We start from the raw sequence: 25432 nt of genomic DNA on the forward strand, positions 1-25432 counted from the left end.
CCCATACAACACACCACTTTAGGAAATTTTAGGAAAAAAAAACTCTAGAGGATCCTTGGTGCATCGAAAGCCCATCTCTAAAAAAAAATTCACTAAAAAAATTCTACTCTCTTTTTTATTTTTATTTTTTTGGTACCACTGCAAATACAAATTTTACTTAACAAATAAATAAATTTTTATTTTTGGTGATTGTATTTCTATTGTTTTAAAAAATTGTGTAGTATTATAATTGTATTAATTGCAAAGGTTACAATCTTGATTTTTTTTTAAGTCCTCTTATATTTGAGCAGGTTGTCTAGCCCAACGATTGGACATGTTCAATTATTAGGTCAGTTAATTCGTTGCATAGGACTCATCAAAAAAAAAAAATTAAAAAAAAATTATTGGTTAATATATTAATTTTTCAAAGGCATAATATGATAATATCTCATTTTAGGCCTCGTTTAGAGACATATTTTTTAGTAATTTTTTGAATTTTTACCTAAAATATGATGTAAAAAAAAGTAATATGTTTGGGATAAATTTTTAATTTTTTACGAAAAGATGTGTAAAAAGTAGAGAAAAAAATGAATCTTTGACTTTTTAGTATAGATTGTTAATTTTTTGATTTTTTAAATAATTTTTTTAATTTTTTGACTAAAATCACCGCTTACCAAATGAGGCTTAAATATTTAGCTTGAGCTGTCAAAAAGTCTTGAAAGATTGCTATTGTTATGGACTTGATGAGGTACCTCGTCAGTTTGAAACAACTCTTGTTGATTTTTCCTCTTTCAATAATAGAATATATATGGTTTTTCTACATGTACCAACAAAAAAAGAAAAAGGAAAAAAAGAAGTCCTCTCACAACTTGAATATTATCTTCTCTACTCAATTGTCAAATTGCTAACCACTTGCCAATTTGAAAAGAAAATTAAAAAGAACAAAGGGAGATGCATTAACCTCATCAATGAGTAGTATTTTCCAACACTAATCAAGTTCAATATAAGATTGAGTACTAAGTTTTGTCCCATCAATCTAAGAAATCATTCAGGTTAGAAACTAAACTAATACATAGGTCAACATATAGTAACAAAGTCATGATGAGCACATGGTAAGCCTAGATACCCAACTCTTCTTCTGGCTTCCTCAATTGCCACAATTCATCCATGTTCCATAAAGTACATGCCACGTCATCACTGATCCAATCGCTTCCTGCCATTTGGCTATCCGAGAGCGAAAAGTCACAAGGGCCCACTGATGACATGGTTGCCAGGTTAAAGACCTCCATGTCATACCCACTAATGTCCACAAAGTAACAATCATCTAGAGGTGGACTTGTTGGACGCTCTAAAAATTCAGGCAGCTGTGATATTCTCATGGAATCTGAGAAGCAAATTGTTGATGAATTGGTCACTGAGCTTGGCTTTTCATTGGGTTGTGGAGACGAAAACGCCAACGGGGCTTCATGGTTGGGCAGTAGAGAAGAAGTAATTGTAGAGCTTTGAGTTTCCATGGTTGAAGAAGATGGTGATGATGATGAAGTTTGTTCCACTTGCTCAAGTAATCTTGGCATCCAAAAACATCGAACCGCTTCTAGGAACCTCTTGCTATTAGACTCGATCTTAAGTTGTCGCGCTTGTTTTTGCACTCTTGTTCTCCAGTAGTTCTTGATTTCATTGTCCGTTCTCCCTGGAAGGTGTTGTGCAATTTTTGACCATCTAAAAAGCGAAGTTTTTAAGTGCCAACATGTTAGAAAGTATAACTAGTACTATTACATGACACACTACACTCAATACATCTTATTAAGTTAGGCTTTATCGAATTTATAACACAAGTGCATATATACTATATACTGACCTATTACCCCACTTGGAATGGAGTTCAAGAATCAAGAGTTGTTCTTGCGGGGTGAGATTTCCACGCTTAATGTCGGGTTTTAAATAATTTAGCCATCTCAATCTACAACTTTTTCCAGTTCTCTTCAACCCTGGAAATTAAATGGAAAAAATATTAAAAAAAAAATGAAACTGAAGAACAGATCAAAAGGGTTGGTAATGAACTTGGCAGCTATTCTAGTTTTTTTATTTTTTATTTATTTATCAACAAAAATAAACTTTATTGATGAAATGATTTGGCACATATTCATGTTATGGCATGGGCTGGTAATGAACTTGGCAGCTATTCAATTTTTTATTTTTTATTTATTTATCAACAAAAAAAAACTTTATTGATAAAATGAGTTGGCACATATTCATGTTATGGCATGAGTTGTTACCTGCACATTTGGCTAGCAAATTCCACCGGCCTTCGCCGTGGCCAGCAATGTAATGGATAAGAAGAGTGTCTTCCTCAAGAGTCCATGGCCCTTTTCTCAGCTCAAATTCTTCTTCACTACCATTATTGCTTCCCCTCTGAGTTACAGTTGACATAGCTGTGCTCATTAAGAGAGAGAGAGAGAGAGAGAGAGAGAGAGAGAGAGAGAAATTGAGGTAAGGTGTTTGTGTGTGTTTAAGCCATGGCAGTGAAAGTGAATCAGAAGGCAAGTAGAGATTTATAGAACTCCCTAACAAGGTTCCATCTATGGGTCATGAATTAGAAAAGTAATACCCAATAAGAATTTCTCCACATGATTAATTTTTTTTTTTTTATATTTGACAACAACCCGGATGGAATTTTCTTAGATGAGATTGGCCAGTCTATTCAATCTACTATTTAGGGTACAATTCTCTTTTGTATATGGAGTTCATTTTTAGTGGCTTGCACCCCTACGTCAATTTTGATTTGGATCAACCTTAACTCTCACTTTTTTAATTTTTTAAAGAGGTAAAGTCCTAACTAAGTGAAATTTCGAGCCTGACTTTTATCTAATTGTTTGATCATTATTAATTACCACCAAAATTAGTAAGGTGATCTCGGAGTACCGAATAATTTTCCCTTTGTATGAGCATCTTTAGGCTGCATAACTCATAAGGCATGTGAATGGACCCACTGAACTTTAGATAAACTTTAGATGGCTAGACACCCATGTGTCCTGCAGAACAAACCAAAACAGAAATCTAAATTGAAAATGAAGTTCCAAACTTTATGATTTCGCTTATATGGCATCAAGTGCATATCATATACACTTTGAATAGTAAAGAATAGTCCATACAATGATGTAAGAGCAAAAATGACTTGTTTATATCAATTGATGCAAGGAAAACACTGAGAAAGTACTTGAGAAAAAAGAGTACAAGAAAACAAGAAAAGAATGACTTTGTGACCTCGAAGATAAATTTTGGTATTTTTATGGGAATGATCCATTACATTTAGGTATGTAAAAGTAGGTGAAATAAAATTATATTTAATTCATATTACATGTCATATATCTTTTTCATTTTTCTTTTTAAATCTCTTCTCAAATCCATATTCCAAACACGGTTTTAGGAACAAAAATATTTGATCCCTAAAACTCTTATCTGTTATAGTGATCCCTTCAAATTATGTATCTATGGAAAAAAAAAAAAAAAACTTAGACTTGTAAAAAGCTTGACTAGACAATTTCTCATATGATAATAATCACTGTAACTAATTAAACACGGATTTATTAGGGTTAGTTCTAGGGCCGCACGCATTGGAGCATGTTTGAAATTTGAAAGTCCATATTGATACAAAAATAAATTACAAAATCACACACAATTCATATATAATGAGTGATTTATTTATGTGCCTTTTAACATTTTTGTTTAAATTTAAAAACTTGACTATGTAATTGAAAGGGTGTGATTTACCCCATGCCCCATTCAATTGATTTTCCTTAGTACTCTTGTTGTTTTTTTCGAACTCCACAAAATTTTGAGACAAAGGATTGAAAATATAACTAAAAGAAGTAAGTTGATTTCGTCTTTTGAGTGCTTCTAAATAAACTTAAAAAAAAAAAAAAAAAAGCGCCATCTATTGTGAAAGCACGGTTCCCAATGAGCAAATATTTGGATAGGGCTAGGTGTGGATTGAAGATTTTGGGGTATATTTAGAAGCACCCTTGAGTCCTAAGCTAAAATACTATTCACTTTCATATTGTGTGAATAGTGTTACATAAATAAGAAAGAACAATGAAGACTTTAATTGGGCTATGGGGCATGAACCTAGTGGCTATTTCCATCTAAATTTGTCCAAGGGTGAGCTAAATTTATAGTGGAAGAGTAGAGTAGTACAAAATTATTCTGATGGGTGCGTTAGGGCTTGGATAGATTCAAAAGAGAGAGAATGAGAATCAATAATTGATAGGGAAGAGTAATGCTTGTACTTTGGAGAGAGAGAGAGAGAGAGAATTGAGATTATTGGGGGAAAGAGGTTTCCACATTGAGTCAAGAGGGTTATCAGTGGAAACGGATGCTTTGTCATTTATCTTCTTTTGGATGGTTATAAAGTTGGAACTACTCTCATCCCATGTGACTTAGAGGATAGGTAAAGCAATCAAATTCTCTTTCATAGTACACAATTTATGAATAATTTTGATTAAGATGACATAGAAAAAATGTGCACATATGCTTTGCATCTCTGTTGTCAGGTTGGGGACTAAACTATAAAGGATTGAACCCAAGAGCTCCACTTGGAGAAAAGATAATCATAAATGGTCCACATAATAAATCCCATGAGCTATGATCTTCCACTTTTGATGCTAACATTGATAGTTGCATTTTTATGTTTGTATGTGATTGGAGATTGCTGAGAAATTTCATATATATATATATATATATATTATTTAGACGACTCTCGTAAGGTTGGTTTTGAATCCTAGGTAAACTTTAAAAATAGAGCCATCTATGCATAATAATAATAATAATAATAATAATTTGTGGACGAAATTTTGAAGTACTTGTTGAATGATACAAGACATGTATGTTAAAATTGATAAATTATACTTTTCTTGTATCACAGTTTAGATGGCAGACGCCAACAATTGATTCGGCAAAGAGGGGATCAAGTGTAATTAAACTGATATTGATTCCTAATGGGCCTTCTTTTGTTTGGGAGAAAATGGGCATGAGATGGGTTGAGCTGGTTTGGGGATAAGGCATGATTTGGGCTTAAAGATCTTCTCACTTGGTTTTGGGACAAAATAGGGTGAATTGAAATTGAGCGCAGAGCATTGGAACCTGTGAGATGTTGTACCTCTGGGATATTTGCTTTTTGTGTGCGGATACAGTCAATATCATTACCATGCGAGTCATGGGAAATGCATAATTTGGTCGAATTTGATGAGGATCTTGAACATCAAGATGAAGACAGAGAAGAGGAATATAGACTCCTTTTGGCTAAAGCAGAAGAAACCTTGCAAATGGGCAAGAAATTGCAGATTGATTTTGGGGGGTAGAGAACACATATTTCTAAAAGATTTTATCGAGATAGAGCTGAGTATCAGAGCCAAACTCGACAAGAAAACTAAACGTAGTGTGCATTTTTGTTTAATTATTAGATGGTTAGTGAGATTTGATGGAAGTAGAGGAGGTTGTTTTGTCCTGTGGGTGATAAGTCTTTGAATGGTTAAAGTCAGTGGGGTTGTGTTTTGTTTTGTTAGAGGGTAGGTTGTTTTCTGGAGCCTTTTGGAGGGGGAGTGGGGTAGCATTTTTGCATGCTAGATGTTGAGTGGTTTTGGTTTAGTTTATAGGAGGGGAGTGTCTTGTGGAGTTAAAATCTTCTTAACTTCTTTTTCGTAGGTATTTATTTATTTATTTTTGTTGTTTTAAAAAATTGTGAGGCTTAAGGGTGGTTGTATAGATGCGACTAATAGTATTTTATAGTTTTCAAATCTCTTTTAATGCATGTCATTTTTTTGTACCTTTAAGTTCATGTTTTATTAAAATTTTTCTTTGCTGATCAAACAAAAAAAAAAAAATAATAAAATAAAATAAAATGATAAATTATATTGAGTACCTTTTAGTTTAACTAAAATTTACCTTGGCCTTTTATTTTAATTGTGACAGTCAACATTTTATATTTTAAGTAACGGTGAAATATTAACATTCCGTTTGATAGAACTACCATGTATGTGTCACATGTGACAGTATCCTTGCCTCACTAGCACCGTTGCATTTTTACCAAAAATTTACTCTGGTCATTTGCACTTTCACCAAAATTTAATTTTGGCGTCTTTATTTTTGATTGTGTGGTCGAAAAAAATGTTACCTATAATATTAATCAGTGTGTTTGGTTTGAATTTTTTGGATCACTTTGTTTGGTTAGAGTTTTTCAAAAATACTTTTTAGAAAATTATATTTTCTTATTTTTCATTTTTTTTTTGTTTTTATTGAATTTTTTTAATATTTTAAGCAATTTTTTTTTTTAATTTTTAGGCATACCTAATATAAATATAGATAAAAAGTAAAAAAATTGTGAAAAAAACCTTTTAAAAATTTACTAAATATCAAAAATACAAAAAAAAAAACAAAAATTCAGTACATTTTTTTGTATTTTTATGTATTTATTAATTTTTTAAAATATTTTTTTACAATTTTTTTACTTTTTAGATACATCTATGTAAGGTGCCTCTAAAAAAAAATGTTAAAAATATTCACCAAAAACAAAAAAACACAAAAATAAAAAAACTCAATTTTCAAAAAACTTAATCCAAAAAATTCAAATAAAAAACACTAATAGTACTATAGGTAACATTTTTTTATACATTGAAACTTGACTTAATGTCAAATTGAAGAAAGATTAACATTGAAACCTGATTGTCACGATTGAAAATAAATGACAAAAATGAGATTTTTATACATACAAGTGCAAGAATATTAAGTACTTAGTCCCCAAAAATATTTTGAAATTGAAAAATATTGAGAAAACTTTAGTAAACAACTGGGAAACTTTTGAGCAGTCTTTAGAAACACTACAAGAAAAATGAGTTTTGGCGACGTTTATTTAACGACGTTTTTTAAACGTCGCTTTTTTTTAAAATCAAAACGGCACCGTTTCAATAACCAAAGGCGTTTGAAAATGCCTTCGAATGTCCTATCTCACTCTCTCTTAAATGGGTGAGCGGTGAATATCAAATATAATACATTTTGTAGCCCTAATCTCTCACTCACTCACTCAGTCTCTCTTTCGTTGTCTCTCTCACTCTCTCTCTAAACCGTCTCAACGGATCGATTCATCTCTTGCTGTAGCCCTAATCGAAGTTCTCTCTCTCGATTTCGATTTCGAATCTATGTTTCGGTGATTCTCTCTCAATTTCGAAGCTTATTTTGAATCTGAGAATAATTGTTAAAGCCTTTGTAAACCTTTATTTTGAATCCTCACGCTTTCAAATCTCGCATCTCTCTCAATCCTTTCTAAACCCTTATCATTCTCACAGATTCATCTTTGAGATTTAGAGCGATTTCGATTTCGAAGCTCCACCGCCACCACCGTCTGCACCGCTACCGCCACCGCCACCGCCACCGCCACCGCCACCGCCATCTGCACCAGCGAGGTATCAACTTCTCTCTCTCTCTCTCTCTCTCTTTCTCAAGCTTTTCCTTCCCGTCTCTCTCGATTTGGTTATTGAAATTGAAATTGTAAGCAAGAAACTACAAGTTGATTTGTGTCTGAACACATCATTTTCTTCTTTTCTTCATTCTCTGCTTCGTTGAACTAGATTTAAGTATTTGCTTCAAGTCTAGGTGTGTGTGTATGTGTGTGTGTGTGTGTGTGTGAGTGTGTGTGTGTGAGAGAGAGAGAGAGAGAGAGAGAGAGAGAGAGAGAAAGAGGAGGAGTTGATTTGTGTTTAAACACATCATTTTCTGATCTGTTATGTTGAAAAAGTTGAAAGATCTCTGAATATACACTTACCCATATATACATTTCCTTTACTTTTTCAAGATTCTCTTTAGCTTGGGGTACAGATTTCCAATCTTTTCACTTTCTCTACCTTCAAATCTTGTGTGTATGTATATTTGGATTTATTTGTGTATATTACATGTTTGTTTATATGCCAATCTCAAGTTTAAGTTCTCTATTTCTTGTTCTCTGTTAGATTTCTATTTTTTGCCCCTTTTTTTCCCAGGGTTCAGTGATTGTCGTTTATATTTTCCAATTTTCTCACTACCTATGGCCCAGTTTGGGGACTTTGTTTTTTTGGTTTTTTCTCATAAGGGAACACTTGGGACAAAGTAATATTTTATTTAAAAAAACTATGAAGCATTTATGGCCCACATTGTGTTGATTCCAGATTTCGTAGGATAGTCGTAATGTTATTGTTGCAATACTTTTTGTAATATGTAGGTTCCAACTATGTATACTCGATTGATACAAGGTTATGAAGCAATGGATCCAGAATTACGAGAGGCTTCTGCCTCAGCTGCGAGCAAGTTGCGTCCCATGGTAATCAGCTTGCAACACCTTCTTTCTTAGGAAATTTTGATTACAAAATTTAAATAAGAATTAAGGATTAATATTAAGTAGCTTTTTCCCTTTTAAATATTATTTTTTTAATATAAAATTGTAACTCTTTTATTGTGTAATATTGTTCCGTACAATCTCGTTCTCTTGTTCTCCTATATGGCTATACCTGAACAGAATGGTGAATGCTGAAACAGTGGCCTAATTGTTTTTTTCCCTAATTCCAGATGTGTGGCTCCTCTGCACTCCCTTATCCTGTCATGCAATAGTGGGAAACCATAACTAAACATCACCTTTTAGAACAATATGGTATGACTGAGGTGTGTACTAGCTATCTGCATGAAGTCCTTTTTGCAGGCTATAGGCTTCAAGGGGGAGGGCATTTAAAATTCCATTTATTTGGAGATATTCTGGCTTTGTTTTTTTAATTATTTGATATTTGTAGTTTGTGATGGCAATTTCTATTCCCTTGAGAGGCATAAAGAAAAGAAGCACTGTTGGCAAACCAGTTCCAGGTGTGCAGGTTAATGAGATTCATAATAATAGAATTCGACATTAGAAACAACTTCACCATAGATCATCAGCACCATTCTGAAGGAGACTGATGATTAGAAATTCTAGATTCAATGTTTTGGTGCTTCAATACAGTTGATAGTGACCTGTTCTGGATTCAATTCTCTTATTTTTCTTAAAGGTCACACATTGGCATTCCATTAATATATGATCAATGTTCAAACTACTAGTATTCTGTAAAATAATTACAATGGGGAACATTCAATTTTTTGCACTTCCCTTTTTTTTACTTCATCATTTATGCACAAGTGTATGTTTGTGTATGGCATTGATCCTGAGATATTTACTTTTTCTAAGGATTCCCTACTGCCGAACGCAGCATGGAGGTACCTGCATGGAAAAGGGGGCTACGATTCCTCCAAATAAAGAAACAAAGCTTCCCTGCTGCAGTTCACTCTATCGTGGTACATTTTTGCTAATTTTATTATATTTAAGTATGTATTTCATAAAATGGCCCAAGTTATAACAATAGAGGTGATAGCATATAATTTGACAGATGATCTGACAGATAATATGAAAATAGACAAAGTTGAATAGCTGAGGGATTCCCGTAGCTGGACTCAATGAGTAGTACTCAACAAAAGTAGATCACCTTGAACAGAATTTATAGGATCAGTATGAAAAATAATATCCTATCTTTAAACTCTATCGCTGCACTGTAGAAAATAATGAACCATCTCAATCCCCCCCCCCCCAAAAAAAAAAAAAATCTCCTAATACATTCAACTATTACACAAAATGTAAGCAACAAATGCCTTTGGACTCTGTTGTCAGCAGCTTGTCTGCAGAAACTAAAATATTTTGAAGCATCATCATTATATCTCATGCCAAAATGATATAATTCTTCAAACAATGTGTGCATTGGAGCCTATTAAAACACTGATAACTGAAAAGCATAACAAGACCTTCCATGCTTACCTCTTTTCTGCTCTTCAGAAGCTACAGAACATTGCCTAAGGTATCTTTTATGGGCCCCAACTTTAAGGAAACCCATCTCTTCGCTTATATGAGGAACTACAGCAATAAAATTTGTCAGAAGAGAGAGACTAACAAATATTTTGATACGTGGACTTTTTTAATACAAAAGAACAAATTTGATTGCTAAATAATCAAAGATTATAAGATATAATTTGCAATAAACCAATTTTTTTAAATGCATGAATCTTGTGATAGTTTGTGAAAGGTAGAGAAAGATCTAATAAATGTTTAAAATTGGCCTTCCTGTCATCCTTTCTAAATTCCTTTCCGTGCTGGTGCATTTTGTTAGGACTATGGGACACCAGAAATCAATCACACACAATAACACAAGAGATTTACGTGGTTCGACAATTGCCTACGACCACAGGAGTGATATCCATTATAGAATTATCTCGGAGGGAGATTACAACTCACACCTCATGGTTCCACCCACACCATGTGGATAGTGGGCTCCTTACTATGTGGGTAGTGGCTGGAGCTAACACATTTAGGGGCTATGATTGTACATGAGTAAACCATCCTAGCTAATTTTTTCTTCTGTATTCTGTTAAGTTCTTGCGAATGAGTTATTTTCTTCCCTCTGTATGTGTGGTTTTTTTTCTTGTCATGCTAATTATTCATCTCAACATCATATTTTAGATATACATAATGCTTGTTACAGAGAGAATGGGTTTGGATCATTCACAGTTGGTTTGGATCAGAGGAACAACATTGATGCAGCAGTTAAAAAGGTTACACAAATGGACCATTCCATTATATGTATTATTTTATGATGTTGCAAGTAGATGTTTGTAATCTTATTTATTTATTTATTTTTGGATAGTTTTTTGAGGATTTTCAAATTATGCTTTTTCATTATGATAGCTGGACAAGTGAATGGGATCAATTTGAGTGGTCAAAGAGGGCCAACCATGTCAGTGTAAGAAAGCAAACAAAATGGTAAGATGCTTTAGTATTTTACATATTTTTGGTGTTATACCACATTTTCCACTATACCATGTTTGAAAAGAGAACTCATAAAACAGAGATATATACCCTTTTTTTTTATTGGGAAAGGAAATAAAGACTGATTTTTTGTTCATGAATATTGCATCCTTTTGTAGATTCAAATGACCATTATAAGATTTGCTACCAGTTGTGTTTTTATTGAGGAATTGGTGGAAAAAATTTATCAAAAATAAGAGGATAGGAGTTATTGAGGAGTTGGTGGAAAAAATTCATCAGATTGAGGAGTTGCCACTGAAAGAATTTCATGGCCACACTAGTGATGTCTTGGATCTAGCCTGGTCCAAATCTAATGTGAGTTATTGCTTGGTTGCAAAATACCTTTAAAATTTTCCCATTTGTTTTAAAAAAACATAATGTTTTTGGGGTTAATTTGTTGCAGTGTCTTCTTTCATCATGGAAGGATAAAACTGTTTGTCTACAGGAAGTGGGGTGCAATGAATGTATTAGTGTTTTCCAACACAATGACTATGGTTAGTATTGTTAGCTATTTGTAATTCCTATATAAACTATTGATTCAGATCATAATATGTATATGTATCTTGTTGAATCTATTGTCTTTTGAGTGTTATTAAAAATTAATATATTGTTTATGTTATCTTTATGGTATCAGTGACGTGCATTTAGTTCAATCCAGCCAATGAAAATTACTTCATGAGTGGCTCTATAAACGGAAAAGCTCGAATTTGGGGAGTGACTGAGAGACAAGTTGTTGATTGGGCTAATGTGAGAGATGTAACTGCTAGATGTTACCACCCAGATGCCAAAGTATGGCTGCAAAACACTTGATTTCCATCTTATGAATTATTTTATACTACTTTTACTTTGTGCTTTACTAATAATATATTGCAGCTTATGAAGTTCACTCTAACGATGGTTTCTTCTGTATCTTTTTTCTTTATCAATGCAGGGCTTTATAGTGGGCTCTGTCATTGGCACCTGCCAGTTTTATGGAGCATCAGGTACTACTTACTTTCCCAACTATGTTTCTCGGTAGTTAATTCTATCAATTTGTTTCTTTCTGCATATATTGTCTAATTTGTTTTGTTTTCTTGGTTAGTGCAGATGGAAATCTCCAACTAACTACAATCATAAATTTCCGGGGTAGAAATAAATCCTCCAGCAACAAAAGTACTTATATGTATAATTAGTTTGAATTGCATCTTTTGTGCCGATCTGTTTTGTAATAACTTTCAACTTACTGCTAGGCACTAATTTAACTTTATTTCATCTTGGAATTGAAATATTTTTGTATATCGAGAAGCATGAATTGATCTAGTATTATGTTTACCTAAATTTAGTCAATATATTGAATATTTTTCAGCTTTATTATAGGTATTTTTTTCAGTTAAATCTCATAAAATTAGCACAATTTTAAAAAAATAAAAAAATAAAAAATGAAGCTATAACGGCATTTTTAAACGCCACTATAGAATAATGCCAACGGTTATATTTTTAAAATAGAAAAGATCTATCACGGCGTTTTTAAAACGTTGCTAAATATGGCGTGACGTCATTGTATCATTATGCAGCACATTTTTAAAACGCCGCCTATACTAATATAGCAACGCTTTTTAAGCGTCATAAAGCTACAGCGACGGCCGCATCTTCGACGTTTGGCACTAAACGTCACGAAAAAATTAGCGGCATTTTTGATAGTTATAGCGGCGTTTTTTAAACGCCACTATAAGTCTAATTTCCAAAGGTGAAATGCCTAGTTAATAAGCACAATAATATGTTCCACAGTCATGCTTGAGAAACGTATGTGACCCAATCTCAAACATTTTTTATTATGACAAACAAGAGATTTAGGAACTAAACATTTTTGTTTTTAAAAGTAAAAATTTTGTTATAAAAAATATTTGGAGACCAATTTTTGTTGTGAGAATAGTCACTAAAAAATTGTCTTGAAAAGTTTAAAGGCACTTTTAGTGACAAAATTTAGAAAATGTCGCTAATAAATGCACAAAATAATTTGGTCTAAAAAAGTTTCTTTTTTGAGATAAAATTTTTGGTCGCATAAAATAGTAATTCATTAGTAAATGTCCAATTTTGTCACTAAAAATACAATAATAACACTTATGGCAACTAAAATAATTGTGATTCTAAATTTTTATCTCTAAATTCTTAAATTGTTGTAGTGTCTATTTCGACCATTTTATATAGTGGTGGGTGTTGTCTTATGTTGGGTTGTAATAGTGTCTTGTTATTTTGGATCAAGTCAAAATTACTTCAAAGCTAACCCAACTCATTTAATATTTTGTGTTATCATGTTATGTCATTTTCAATGTGTATTTAGTTTTGTCATGTTAATGTGTCACGTCAAAAAATTCACCATAAGTTGAAAAAATACCAAGTGTATAGAAAAATTAAAAATTTCTAAATTTAATGAAACTAACAATGAAGCTATTAATAAAAATATTTGATTTGAACTCAATTCTATTTTTCTAATTTTCAAAAAATTGTATCTTATTATTATATTTTTTTATTAGATTAACTCTAAAATAGTAGAAAAAATACATTATTTTCAATTTTAAAATATATATTAGTTTTAAAATTCAATTTTGCATTACATAAGGGATTCAAAAATGTGATGGCACCTATCAGTGAAAATAATATTAAAATTTGTAAGTGAGAGGGTAATTTGTGTAGACAAATTGGGCCGAGCTAGTAAAATTGTTTTCAAAGTCTGGGCCGTATGTTGGGCCGAGATAAGAGCTTTGATAGCTTGGTTCTAGGCTGAATGGGTACTAGGCCAGCTAATGGAATTGGACCTAGCTATCTATGTGCAGGCCATAAATAGATTGGGATGGCTTTGGTGAAGAAGGCTGAGCTAGGTTTAGCTCGACGGATCATCATTTAGTTGTTTGCACAGTTCGGTCAAAGGAATAACGGAACTAGGTAGCTCGGTTTGGCATGGTTAGCCAAACAGGGTGTTTGGCCATCTCACTTGGTTTGCAGTGAGGAGGGTGTCCCAGGGATAAGTATTATCCTTTAGGAATGTGATTCCTAGAAAGACTCTGCTAATGAGAGTTAAAGTTATGCTAGGGTTGTGGCATGTGGAGTCTATAAAAGCTCGTGATAGATCCTATTTACAGGTATCACAATTCTTACTCTTGAATATACAAAGCTTTTTGTCTATTGTTTACTTGTTGACTTAGGCATCGAAGGGGTTTCCAGCGCACACTCGCCAACAGGTGTAGCTTACTTTTTGTGCTCATTTTGGATACGATAGCCCTACAGCTCCGACTCTTGTAATTCTGAATTTGATTTCACAAGTGCAATGTGAAATAGATAAACACAAATGAGTCCAAATTCGGAAAATCTTTTGGAAAATTGATTTTGAATAAAAAATTACAGAGTCGCCACCTAAATATTTTTAAAAAATTTAGGAAACCTGAGACTCGTGCCAAAGGCCACTTATCCATCATCACCAAAGTGTCTTGGTTCGGGAACCTAGGTATAAGAGGGGAAGGTCATGAATTGAGCACCCCACTCACCCGATCAAAGATCGGCCTCTACTAATTATGATGTGATTCTTATTTACATTATATGCTATTGTTCTAATTATTAGGCTAATTTTACTATGTGACGCACACAAGTATAGACTAATTTATGAAAATTGGAACACTTGGAGTTTATGTTTTTTTTGAAAGGTGTTTGAATATGTACCACTTGAAAAAGTGATCTCATACGTACACTTAAGCAAATCATCCCAATTTGAGCAATTAGCTTTTATCCACTAGCATTTAAACATGTATATCACTTAGGCACCTAGCTTTATGGTAAACATGCTTGACATGGCAACATTCGCACACATGCAATATGCTAAAGCAATAAGTGCTCGCGTAGTACTCAATCGAGGCAAGCCAAAAGGAATAAAACAGTTAGAAAAATGCATGATCCTAATGATACAAATGGCTAATGCAAAACATACAATAATGTAACTAAGAGGTTCAGTTTAATAACATTGCATATGGCTCAACTCAAGGCATGCGATTTAATGCACGTATTCGAGTAAGCAAGAAATGACAATATGGTTAGAATGATGAACCGAACCCTTATGCATGCAAGACAAATGGATACAAGTCATGGAAAATGCTAATTAAAACATGTTGCTCTATGTTATCCAACATAAGCGAGTAAATAAAAGGGAGAAAGAAATGAGGGTTGGAAGACATACACACATTATTACATATTTGGCCTCGCACAAGAGGGTCCAAATGAATATCCGAATCTCAGCTAATTACCAAATTAACTAACTATTACAAACCAAATGAATGAATGAGTTACACTAGCTAATGGAGCAAGATAATAAAATAGTTGGGTTCAATCGGACATCAATTGAACCCATTGAGTCTTGAGTTATTTCATACTTGTTAGTGATGATAATGGTTTATGAATCAATGTTAACCACTTCCCTTGATCAATTCCATGATAGGGAGGAGGTTTCATTGGTCTCTTATTTTCTCTAATTGAGCTTTTGTCCAATCGAGTCATAGATCATCATGCAATAACGTTGCGACTATTGATGATTTGTGAATCAATTTTACCCATCATTTGATCAATTTCATGATAGGGAGAAGCAGAGAGCATACACATCTCCTGGAAATACTCTGTTTCTGCTCTGTTTCTTTTCTATTGCAGCAGGGCAGTACCAAAAATAGTGGCCGGTCGGCCACCATTTGAATCCGACTGACCACTTTATCTGATCAGTCGACCATCTCTTTTCGGCCAAGCAATGTCATTTTCCTGCAAAAACAGAGCAGAATTGAGGAATAAATAGAAGTATTTTTTTTGCAGACAGGCAACAAAACGGAGGCGTTTCTAGGAGGATGTTCGCATTGGCATGTGTGGTTCCACCCCCCGCTCGATTTTACTTAGCTTACATAGCTCTTAGTTAATTAGTTAATTAATTAGTTAATTTCTTCGAACTTGTAATAGCTTAGTTAATTAATTCCGTGTTGTACTTAATTAATTAGCTTCGTTCAAAAATGAGAATTATGTCTACTAAATGGAGAGAAGTGTCAAACAAGAAGTTATTTTGGGCATGAGAGAGATGTAATGCCTTGGTAATGAACCTTCGAAGAGATTAAACCATTAAGCATAGAAGGGGTTCTTTCTCAAACAGTGCTGAAATTATCATGGAAAAACTAAAAAAAGTAAGCTAAAACAATAGAGAAATTAAGCTAGTGAACAAGCTTGAGGATGGATGGCTGACCCCTCTACTTTCGGGACTTCAAAATTACTTTTTTAGCCTCTGAAAAACTCTAAAAATCAGTGATAAAAAGATGGAAAAGAGTTAGAAAATAGATGGAAAACACAAGGACAAAAGCTTGGAAAATAAGGTTCAAAGAAGGGTGGTCAACCCTTCTACATTTGATAGCTTTAAACCACAAGTTTCAGCCCATAAAAATAGTAGAAAAATAGTCCAAAAACAACAAGTGAAGATAGGGAAGAAGTGGTGTACAGAAGCTAGAAGTCACACCTCTTGAAGAGGAGTAATACTTTGATTCACAAACCAACAATTTCTCACCCTCAAGTGCTGAAATTCGAGTTCAAGACCCTCAGCAAGGAGCCTTAAATATTAGGTTTAGGGAGTACGGAGAGAGTGTATATAGGTTTCAAGGTAGAGAGAGAAATATTTTCAAGAATTTTGCACTGGACAAATTTTTCTAACCTAAAAACATAAGGTATGATTGTTTATATATAGAATAGCTGGTTGATATCTAAAAAATATTTGTATTGAGCCAACTAGTGTAGTACATGCACATAGGGGGACAACTGGCAACAAATATTTGCTCTATTGAAATAACTGGTCCACTGGCCACTAGAGGGACGACCATCTACTTTTTTTTGGCTAGTTGGCCATTAGTTGGCCTGCAGGCCTCTAGGTTGTCAGGCTTGGAAAAATATTGTTTTGGTCTAAAAGTGGTGCAAGGTTTATAGGCTTCCGAGACTCAAAACTAAGGCTTCTTACTGAGGAAAACGAGCGTTTGTATAGCGTATAAATTCATCATTAGGTGATCAAACTGAGGCACCCAAGTCTTAAGGGTGGTCAAAAATGGGGTGTCTATAATAGGCTGACGTTTGTGTTTTCAGGTGATTGGATGACGACGTTTTGAGGAGTGAAAACTTGATCAACAGGATTATATGAGAAGGATTATTTCGTGCTCGTACAATTGGCGTCGTTTGTGGGAACGATACAAAGAACTTACCTCTTTATTAAGTTTTCCTTTAACTAGTTTCAATGGCACACAACGAAGACTTGTCCTAGTCTACTGTCGATGGACAAACTCCAAAGAGGAACAAAGGCGCGAGGATTTGCTTTTTATTTCGCCCATGGCAAACTTAGACCCTTAGCGATGGAACCCTCATAGGGGCGCACGGGAAAAGCGAGGCTTGAGTCATCGTTGCTCTCGAAGCCTAGATAGACAAAGAAGGAGGATGAATACCTAGGTTCTGGAGGATCTTGTGAAGGAGCAAGTCAAATTAATTAGGAGAATGGCGGCTGACATGGAAGCCTTGAAAAGCTAGATGAAAGGCAAATGCGTGGTAGGGATGGAAACTCGTGAAAGACAGAACGTGTTATCGTTGCTCAAGAGATCGGGGTATGCAAGCCACGCCAATGCATTCTGAGAGCATGAGCCTCTAGACATGTGATACACATTCAAGGACCTCTAGGACTCGTTACTCCAGGTTTGAGAGAATGAGGACTGAAAGGTCTTACACGGAGGGAAGCAATTATCGGCTTTCACATACTCACCAAACCACCTCTCGGCACACCGAGCTGCATAGATCGGTGGATCTGTGAACTGTTCTAGAAAAAAAATCATGAATGAAAGAAGATGCCCAGGCCCATGACCCTTAAAGGATCTTAGCTCTGCAGCGGCGAATGCCAGTACCAGGCCTTGCCTACAAACCAACCGATAAGGCATTGGTAAGGTTATAGAGCTCGCCGTTCATTTCGGTAATAGAGAATGCATCACTGCTCTTAGGCTTCAACCAGCCTTAGTTCATGATCTATTACAGGAAATCAGATCCTTACATGCATTTAAGCCACTTTTGCCAAGTTATGGCTATATACCGGCGAAGCGAGGCTCTAATGTGCATCATGTTCCCATCCAGCTTTGGAGATTTGGGCTTAACTTGGGTTGAAAAGTTGCCAAAAGGCAACATTGCATCATGGGTGCAACTTGTGGAGGTGTTTGTTACTAGGTTCAAAACGAACACCAACACGCTGGTTGAAGTAGATCAGTTGCTCGCCATCGACATGGGCGATAAAGAAACATTGAAGTCTTACAATAACAGATATTGGGAGACCTTCAACCAAATAAGCAATTGCCCCACCAACCTAGTTACTGTGTAGTACAAGCGGGGTTTGCCAGTGGGTCATAAGTTGAGAGATTCAATGACAATGACGCTGCCCTTTACTATGGAAGCCTTGATGGAGAGAGTGCACTAGCACATCAGGGTAGATGAAGATGACGCTTGTGTCAAAGTAAAGTTCGGCATAACAGCGATGTTGGACAAGAAACCCGCGGGAAAGGTTAATATGGTTGGAAAGAAAGGCCGACCTAACAACAAAAATCGCGGTGCACCACCCCATGATGAAGATGCCAAGGCAAGGAGGTTGAGCGTCCGCATCGCTATTATGACTGTTTTCAAGAAGCCCATCTACTGAATCCTTAGTGAAATACGCGATGAACCTTTCGTTCGGTCGCCTGCCAAGTTGAGAGAAGCACAGAAGAGCTACAACAAGAGGTATGGGTGCACCTTCCATGATGAAGTAGGGCATCGAATTGAAGATTATACGCCTTTAAGGCAACATCTGGAAGAATTGGTGGCAATTGGCACTTAGATTGATACATTGAGGGGGGAGAGCTCGGCTTGCCCCTCAAGATCGCAATACGGTAGACAGGATACCGACAGATGGTCCGCCTCAAGGGGTGATCAATGTGATTCATGGAATCATAGAACCTAAGTGAGTTTGTGAGCTCAGAGGGATTATCAAAAAAGTAAAACACATTAGGGAAGTGCTGAGTGTTCAACCGACTATAAAGAAAGGAAAGACGGAAGCAAATAACGTCATCACTTTCTCTAATAGAGACTTATCAAGGTTGCAGAACCCTCACAACGATGCACTAGTTATAACTTTGCACGTCAAAAACTTTGATATCAAGCGAATCTTGATAAACCAGGGAAGCTCGTGCGAAATAATGTACTACGAGACCTTCAAACAATTGAAATTGATGGACAAAGACTTGGCTCCGACGACTTCCCTGTTGGTCTGCTTTAACTCGATGCCAGAGTGGCCGGTTGGCAAGATAATTTTGCTGGTCAAAACTGGATCAATGACAAAACAAGTGGAGTTCTGGGTGTTCAAAGTTTTGCTCCACTTACAATATCATTTTGGGAAGAGCATGGTTGTACGCCATACAAGCTATAGCATCGACTTACCATCAAGTGATGCGGTTCCCAAATGAAACTGGAGTAATTGAATAGGTTCTGGGAGACCAAATCATGTCGAAGCAATGCTTTGTAACCGTGAACAGCAGCTGAGCTGCCAAAGGATTCGTACAGATAGTAAAAGAACCGAAGAGCAAGTTGATGTTCACAAACGTCAAGGCAGCCAAGCAGAAAGTGGTAGAGGATCTGGTGGAAGTAAGAATTTATAAGAACGACCCAGAGAAGTTCTTCTTGCTCGGCTCATTCTTGTTCAGCACTGAGAGAAAAGAGATCATAGAATTTTTGATCTCTAATATCGAAGTGTTTTCCTGAACGCCGTACAATATGCTTGGCATTGACCCAAACTTCATCTGCCACCAATTTAACGTCAACTTTTTCGCCAGACAATTATACAGCGAACACAGATGGTGAGAAACCTGTTGGATGCAGGGGTGATCAGAGAGGTTCATTATCCCAAATGGATATCTAACACCGTGGTGGTGCCAAAAAAGAACGACAAATGGTGCGTTTGTATGGACTACAAGACGATCAACAAAGCGTGCTCAAAAGATAGTTTTCTTCCACAAAGGATAGATAAACTAGTGGACCTAGCTGTAAGCCAGAACCGACTTAGCTTTCTTGATGCGTATCGTGGATACCATCAAATTGCTATGTATGAACCAGACCAGGGGGTCACATCCTTCACAACTCCAAGGGGGTTGTATCGCTACAAGGTCATGTCCTTCGGCCTAAAAATGCAGGGTCAACGTTTCAGCGAATGGTCACCAAAATGGTCAGACCATTGTTATGCAGAACATTGGAGGCTTATATTGACGACATGGTGGTCAAAAGTAAGAACGAGGTATACCATCTCAATGACCTAGCTGAGATGTTTCAAATTTTACAGACCTATAAGCTACGATTAAACGCTTCTAATTGTGCATTTGGCGTGGGGTCAGGCAAGTTTCTCGGCTTTCTAGTGAGCAACCGTGGTATAGAAACAGATCCCTCCCAAATCAAGGTCGTTCAAGAACTCGAAAGGCCTAACACGGTCAAGGAATTGCAACACTTGACTGGCCTAACTGCAACACTAAATTGATTCATAAGTCAGTTGTTAGATAGATGTGGACCATTCTTTCGGGCGTTGAAAGCAAAATTTGAGTGGGTGAAGAACGTAACCAAGCTCTAGAGAGCTTGAAAGAATACTTGACCTCTTCACCACTGTTAGTGACCCCAGTTCCTGGAGAGGAACTTTATTTATACTTGGCGGTTTCTCAACATACAGTTAGCACAGTGTTGGTATGCGCAAAAAGGATATAATACTTGCCCATCTTTTATGTGAGCAAAATAATGCTCGGGTCTGAAATGAGGTACTTGTCGTTAGAGAAGCTTGCTTTAGCTTTAATGATGGCTTTAAGAAAACTGCTGCACTACTTCCATACATACACTGTGGTTGTATTAACGACATTCCCTCTAAAAGTCTTGTTTGAGAGGGCACACTTTTCTAGAAGAATACTGAAGTAGGCAGTAGAGTTGGGACAGTTCGACATCAAATTCTAACTTAGAACGGCGATAAAGGCCTAAGCTTTGACAGACTTTATGGCAAAGTTTGCTCCAGAAAGTCACTCTATTTGTTCGGTTGACTTGACAGAAGAAATCGAACAAAATACGGGAAGTGCCGTGGGAATAGGGCATCCCTCATGGCAAGTTGATCAACTGCGCAATGTACCATTAAGCCTAATGGTGGCTGCACCATCCATTGAGGCCATCAGCGCATTGTCAGAAGGGAAAAGAGCATGTCGCGCAATTACAAATGCAATTTGCGAGGACATGCTTGCAACGAAAATGGTAAGGTGACCGAACAATGAGGTTAAAGTCCAAATGACGGACAAAGACGTGGAAGAGATCACCGACGTTCTAGATCTTAAGACATCTTCAGACCTAGCCACATACTGGAAATTGTTCGTGGGAGAGATGTGGAAGTTTGTTGTGGGTGGCGTGTCCAACAGACATGGCGTTGGACTTGGGATAGTCCTCATGTTTCTAGATGGATTGACCGTTGAACAAGCTATCATACTTGGATTTCCAACATCCAATAATCAAGCAGAGTACGAAGCACTATTAGCCAGTTTGAAGTCAGCCTATCGGATGAAGGGCATCGGGCTAATGGTGTACAACGACTCCTAATTGGTCGTCAATCAAATATCTAGCGACTATGAAGCAAAGGACGACAGAATGGCCAAGTATTAGAAACTAGTAAGAAATAAGATCATGAAATTCGAAGTTGAGAGGATAGAACAAATCGGCCGAGGAAAAAATGGTAAGGCAGACGAATTGGCCGATTTTTCGTCGATGATAAACACTTCTATCTCACATCCTTGTCTAATTGACTTCCTACCAAGACCGAGTAACGAGGAACCTGAAGTGGCCGAGGTATTTTGCTCTGAGCTAGGTCTTTCATGGATGGACCCCATTATTACCTTCTTGAAAGATAGGATTTTTCCAGAGGACAAGAATGAGGCAAACAAGATTCGAGCAAAGTCACAACGATTTTGGCTTTCTCCATCTCTAGCGCTACACAAAAAGTCTTTCACTAGACCATACTTGAAGTGTGTCAATCCTAGCAAGGTTGAGGCCTTTTTATTTGAAATTCACTTAGGTATTCGCGAAGCCATCAGGGGGGGAGATCTTTGGCCTACCGAGCTATCTCGCAAGGATATTGGTGGCCGTGCATGCAAGTAGACGGTGAGAAATATGTCAAAAAATGCGAACAATGCCAGAAGTTTGCACATCAAACCCATCAGCTAGCCACAGAGCTCCTACCTTTGACTAGCCCTTGGCCTTTTGCAATGTGAGGCTTAGACATAGTTGGATCACTCCCAACTACGTCGGGCAACATAAAGTTTTTTATCGCAGCGACAAACTACTTCGTAAAATGGGTAGAGGCAAAAGCACTTGCATCCATCAAAGAGAAAGAAGTCAAGAAGTTTGTTTGGCAGAACATCATAACCTGGTTTAGAATTCCTAAGGCCCTGATATCAGACATCGACGCTCAATTTGATGGAAGAATCTTCAGGGGTTTTTGCGAAGAACACAAGATAGAGTTCTACAACTCTACGCCGGCGAACCCTCAAGCCAACGGCTAGGCCGAAACGTCTAACAAAGTGAACTTAGATGGTCTGAAGAAGAGGTTAGAAAAAGTAAAAGGAAAGTAGGTTGAAGAATTTCCCCATGTCTTGTGGGCCTAACGAACTACACCAAGGCAGTCAATCGGAGAAATGCCCTTTACCTTAGCCTACGGCATGAAAGCAGTGATCTTTATGGAAGTCGGCCTCCCCACTATTAGAAGCGAAAATTTCAACCCGAATTTGAATGGCGAAGCAATTACCTTGGAATTGGACCTTGCCGAAGAACGAAGAGAAAGGGCACTAATCCACATTGCTTCATATCAGTAATAAATGTCTAGAAAATACAACAAGGTGGTGCATCCAAGGCAATTCAAGATAGAAAATTGGGTACTAGCCATAGTAATGGGAAACACTTTGGTGCCAGGTGATGGGAAATTAAGATCCAACTGGGAGGGGCTGTACAAAGTATTACCACTTAGAAGATGTAAACGACTGAGCTATCCTAAGGCCATGGAATACGGGGAATCTCAAATTATTTTTTTTTTAGCAATAATCTTCCAATTTTTTGTTTGGTATTTAATAAAATAAGTAGACAGTTTTTTTTTTTGAAAATTTTTCAATACTTGTACTTATTTCGGTCTATATGTAAAAAAAACTTTGCACAACTGGGGGTAAAGTGGGTTGGCAGGTTTGACCAACTCTTTCTTGAAGTCCTTGGCCGAGATAGTTATCTCAGCCGAAGTAGGTTGGCAAGATTGACTAATTTTTGATTCCTTTGATTGGGATGGCTCTCTCAACCAAATTGGGTTGGCAAGTTTAACCAATAGATTTCTTAGACTCTTTAATCGAGATGGTTATTTCGGCCAGAGAAGGTTGGCAAGTGTGACCAATAGGTTTTTTACACTATTTGACTAAGATGGTTATCTCGGCCAAAGAAGGTTGGCAGGTTTAACCATAAATTTTTAAAGTCTTTGGCTAGACGGTCATCTCGGCCAAAGAATCTGCGGTCCAGCTGAGCTTTTCCATTAGAAAATATCTTTGGCAGGCTCACACTGCTGCACATAGGCTTGCCCACCTTCCGAATAGCCGCGATCTACAATATCCTCAATTTTCTTCTCGAGCGCTTTGATTTCGATGTCTTTGGTGTTTTTAAGCTTTGACAACTCGTGCAGATACCGATTTTTCTTGTTAACCAAGGCCTTCTATTTGTCCTCCTCAGTCGTATGGACCAGGTCAGCCAGTTGATCGGCGCTTAGCTCGGCTAGCTTTGCCTTGAGATCTTTTAGCTCAGCGTCCTTGGTGTCGCTTTGGTGGTCTTTCTCAATTTAAGCACACATTGATGGGTAGAGTGGCTTTTCTGTATGGCTTGCAAATTATGAGAGACGATTAGGCAAACCAAGCAAAAAATTAAATAAAAGAGGTGCAGAATCTAGGCTTACTAAAACCAACAACTTGGTGGCTGACCCAATTGCTTTAGCTCGGTCAGCTGCTCGTGTCGTTCCATGTCGGCCGGTAGCAAAGGCTCTTGGCCAAATTGAAGGCCAATTGGTGGTCCTTCTCGGCGCAGACAGAATCGATTGTGGTCACAGCACGACCTTTAAAGGTTATGGTCGGTGTCTACATTAGGGGGAGGGGGGAGGAATGGTTAGCTCGACCAGAGTGGCGGCTTCCTTGGGATTGTTCAGTTTTGGGTAGCCCGGCCTCTGGCTGCTTGGTCTTGTCTTCGTTTACCAGCCGTTGTTACTTGGCGGATAAAGTATGAGGTCTCTTGCTGGGCTGAGATGAGGTAGCCCTTATGGACGGGAGGGCAACAACGGTCTCGCACAGTTGACCGGTTGGATATTGCTCGGTCTGGACTTCAGCGATGGAGGCAGAAGCTTGTTCAAGATTAGAGCTAGCATGGCCCGCTTCTTAGCCATTTCTTGTTCTTCGGTTAATGGGATTAAGTTGATTTGAGGGAGGTTAGGATTTGGTTCGGGTGAGGATTCCAAGAGAAAATCAATAACCTTGCTCTTCCTCTTGTCGCTATAACAGTATGAAGGTTCAACGCCCGGCAACTCGGTCTAATCTCTGTGTTTGTACTGTAGCGCGGCGCGTAGTGCGGCTTAGTTGGCATAGACGTAATCCGTCTTTAATCAATTTATATTTATAAGAAAGAACAAAGATTAGCACGGCATGAAACATTGAAATAACAAATGAAAAGTGAACCGAGCTATTTTTACCAGGTGATTCCTTATTCCAGTTAATGTTATAGCTCGGTATTCTGGCCTCTTAGGCTTCGTAATTACCAGAGACCCAGAGAAAATTATCGTCGTGCAAGTTTTTGTCCAGTGTTTGCTTGACAATTTTCTCTCGGCCTCTTCTAACTTTGAGGTAGTGGCACCAATCGTCATTATTCTGGCCGAGCAAGTATTGCTGGAATATCTCAGCTAGGCCCAAGTTTCAACAGAGACAACGGTTTAGTTCGGCTATACCGTTTATAATTCGGTAGGTGTTAGTGGAGTGTTGGTTTGGGCAGAGTCTGGTTTGCTAGAGGAATTTGCAAATGAAGGGTTGGATTGGGAACCAAAGCCCACCCTCTACAATCGACAACACGGTGAAGGGGCATAAACTGGATTCTCCCCAAGGTATGGTGTCTAGCTTGACTAAAGTAAAGTGCACGTCGTCTGGTATGTTATAGTCCCTTTGAAACTCGGTTATGGCGCCCGACGAACTCACCATGGAGTGATATTTTCCCATGGTCTTAAATTAAAAGGTACTAAGGTTAGCTCAGCTGGATAGCTTGGCTTCGATTTGTTTGCTCGGTTGAGAAGTACCGCCAAGTGGTGAAGTGAAAGTGACCTAGTCAAGTCTGCGAGGTGACAAATAAAAGGTGTTATGCCCAAGTGTTGACCAAGCGAAGGCAACAGTGTAAACAAATCATTTGATAGTTTGTTGAAGTGTATGCATGTGGTGCTTA

The 25432-nt window shown here is 37.0% G+C and overlaps 1 protein-coding gene and 1 long non-coding RNA gene across 4 annotated transcripts; one reads left to right on the forward strand and one right to left on the reverse strand.

Annotated features, from left to right (window-relative positions):
* Positions 1 to 911: 911 nt before the first annotated feature.
* Positions 912 to 3865, reverse strand: LOC114266941 (transcription factor JAMYB). Its single transcript, XM_028207901.2, has 3 exons — positions 2256 to 3865; positions 1838 to 1967; positions 912 to 1698 (listed from the first exon to the last, which is right to left on the reverse strand). The coding sequence occupies exons 1-3, from the start codon at positions 2419 to 2421 to the stop codon at positions 1098 to 1100; spliced, it is 897 nt and encodes a 298-aa protein (XP_028063702.1). The 5' UTR covers positions 2422 to 3865; the 3' UTR covers positions 912 to 1097.
* A 3174-nt stretch (positions 3866 to 7039) lies between these two features.
* LOC114266946 (uncharacterized) lies at positions 7040 to 12226 on the forward strand. 3 transcript variants are annotated; one of them, XR_014342738.1, is made up of 13 exons: positions 7040 to 7177; positions 7317 to 7433; positions 8225 to 8323; positions 8569 to 8661; positions 8787 to 8856; positions 9212 to 9318; positions 10554 to 10623; positions 10716 to 10831; positions 10996 to 11191; positions 11280 to 11370; positions 11511 to 11665; positions 11808 to 11859; positions 11958 to 12226. It is a non-coding gene; the product is annotated as an uncharacterized LOC114266946 (long non-coding RNA). The 3 variants fall into 3 exon arrangements; XR_014342736.1 differs by lacking the exons at positions 7040 to 7177; positions 7317 to 7433; positions 8225 to 8323; ... (2 more) ...; positions 9212 to 9318; positions 10554 to 10623 and having other exon boundaries at positions 10700 to 10831; positions 11963 to 12226; XR_014342737.1 differs by lacking the exons at positions 7040 to 7177; positions 7317 to 7433; positions 8225 to 8323; ... (3 more) ...; positions 10554 to 10623; positions 10716 to 10831 and having other exon boundaries at positions 10930 to 11191; positions 11963 to 12226.
* The last annotated feature ends 13206 nt before the right edge of the window (positions 12227 to 25432 follow it).

The sequence above is a fragment of the Camellia sinensis genome, chromosome 10 (assembly GCF_055761805.1).
Source record: "Camellia sinensis isolate YWXY chromosome 10, ASM5576180v1, whole genome shotgun sequence".
In the NCBI taxonomy this organism is placed as follows: Eukaryota; Viridiplantae; Streptophyta; class Magnoliopsida; order Ericales; family Theaceae; genus Camellia; species Camellia sinensis.

What these genes read in the sequence shown, in the direction of transcription:
- LOC114266941 (XM_028207901.2), bottom strand. Translation starts at nt 2,421, where the DNA reads ATGAGCACAGCTATGTCAACTGTAACTCAGAGGGGAAGCAATAATGGT. An exon ending in TTTGCTAGCCAAATGTGCAG is followed by an intron (nt 1,968 to 2,255) that starts GTAACAACTCAT and finishes TTTAATTTCCAG; the next exon opens with GGTTGAAGAGAACTGGAAAA. An exon ending in CATTCCAAGTGGGGTAATAG is followed by an intron (nt 1,699 to 1,837) that starts GTCAGTATATAG and finishes TTCGCTTTTTAG; the next exon opens with ATGGTCAAAAATTGCACAAC.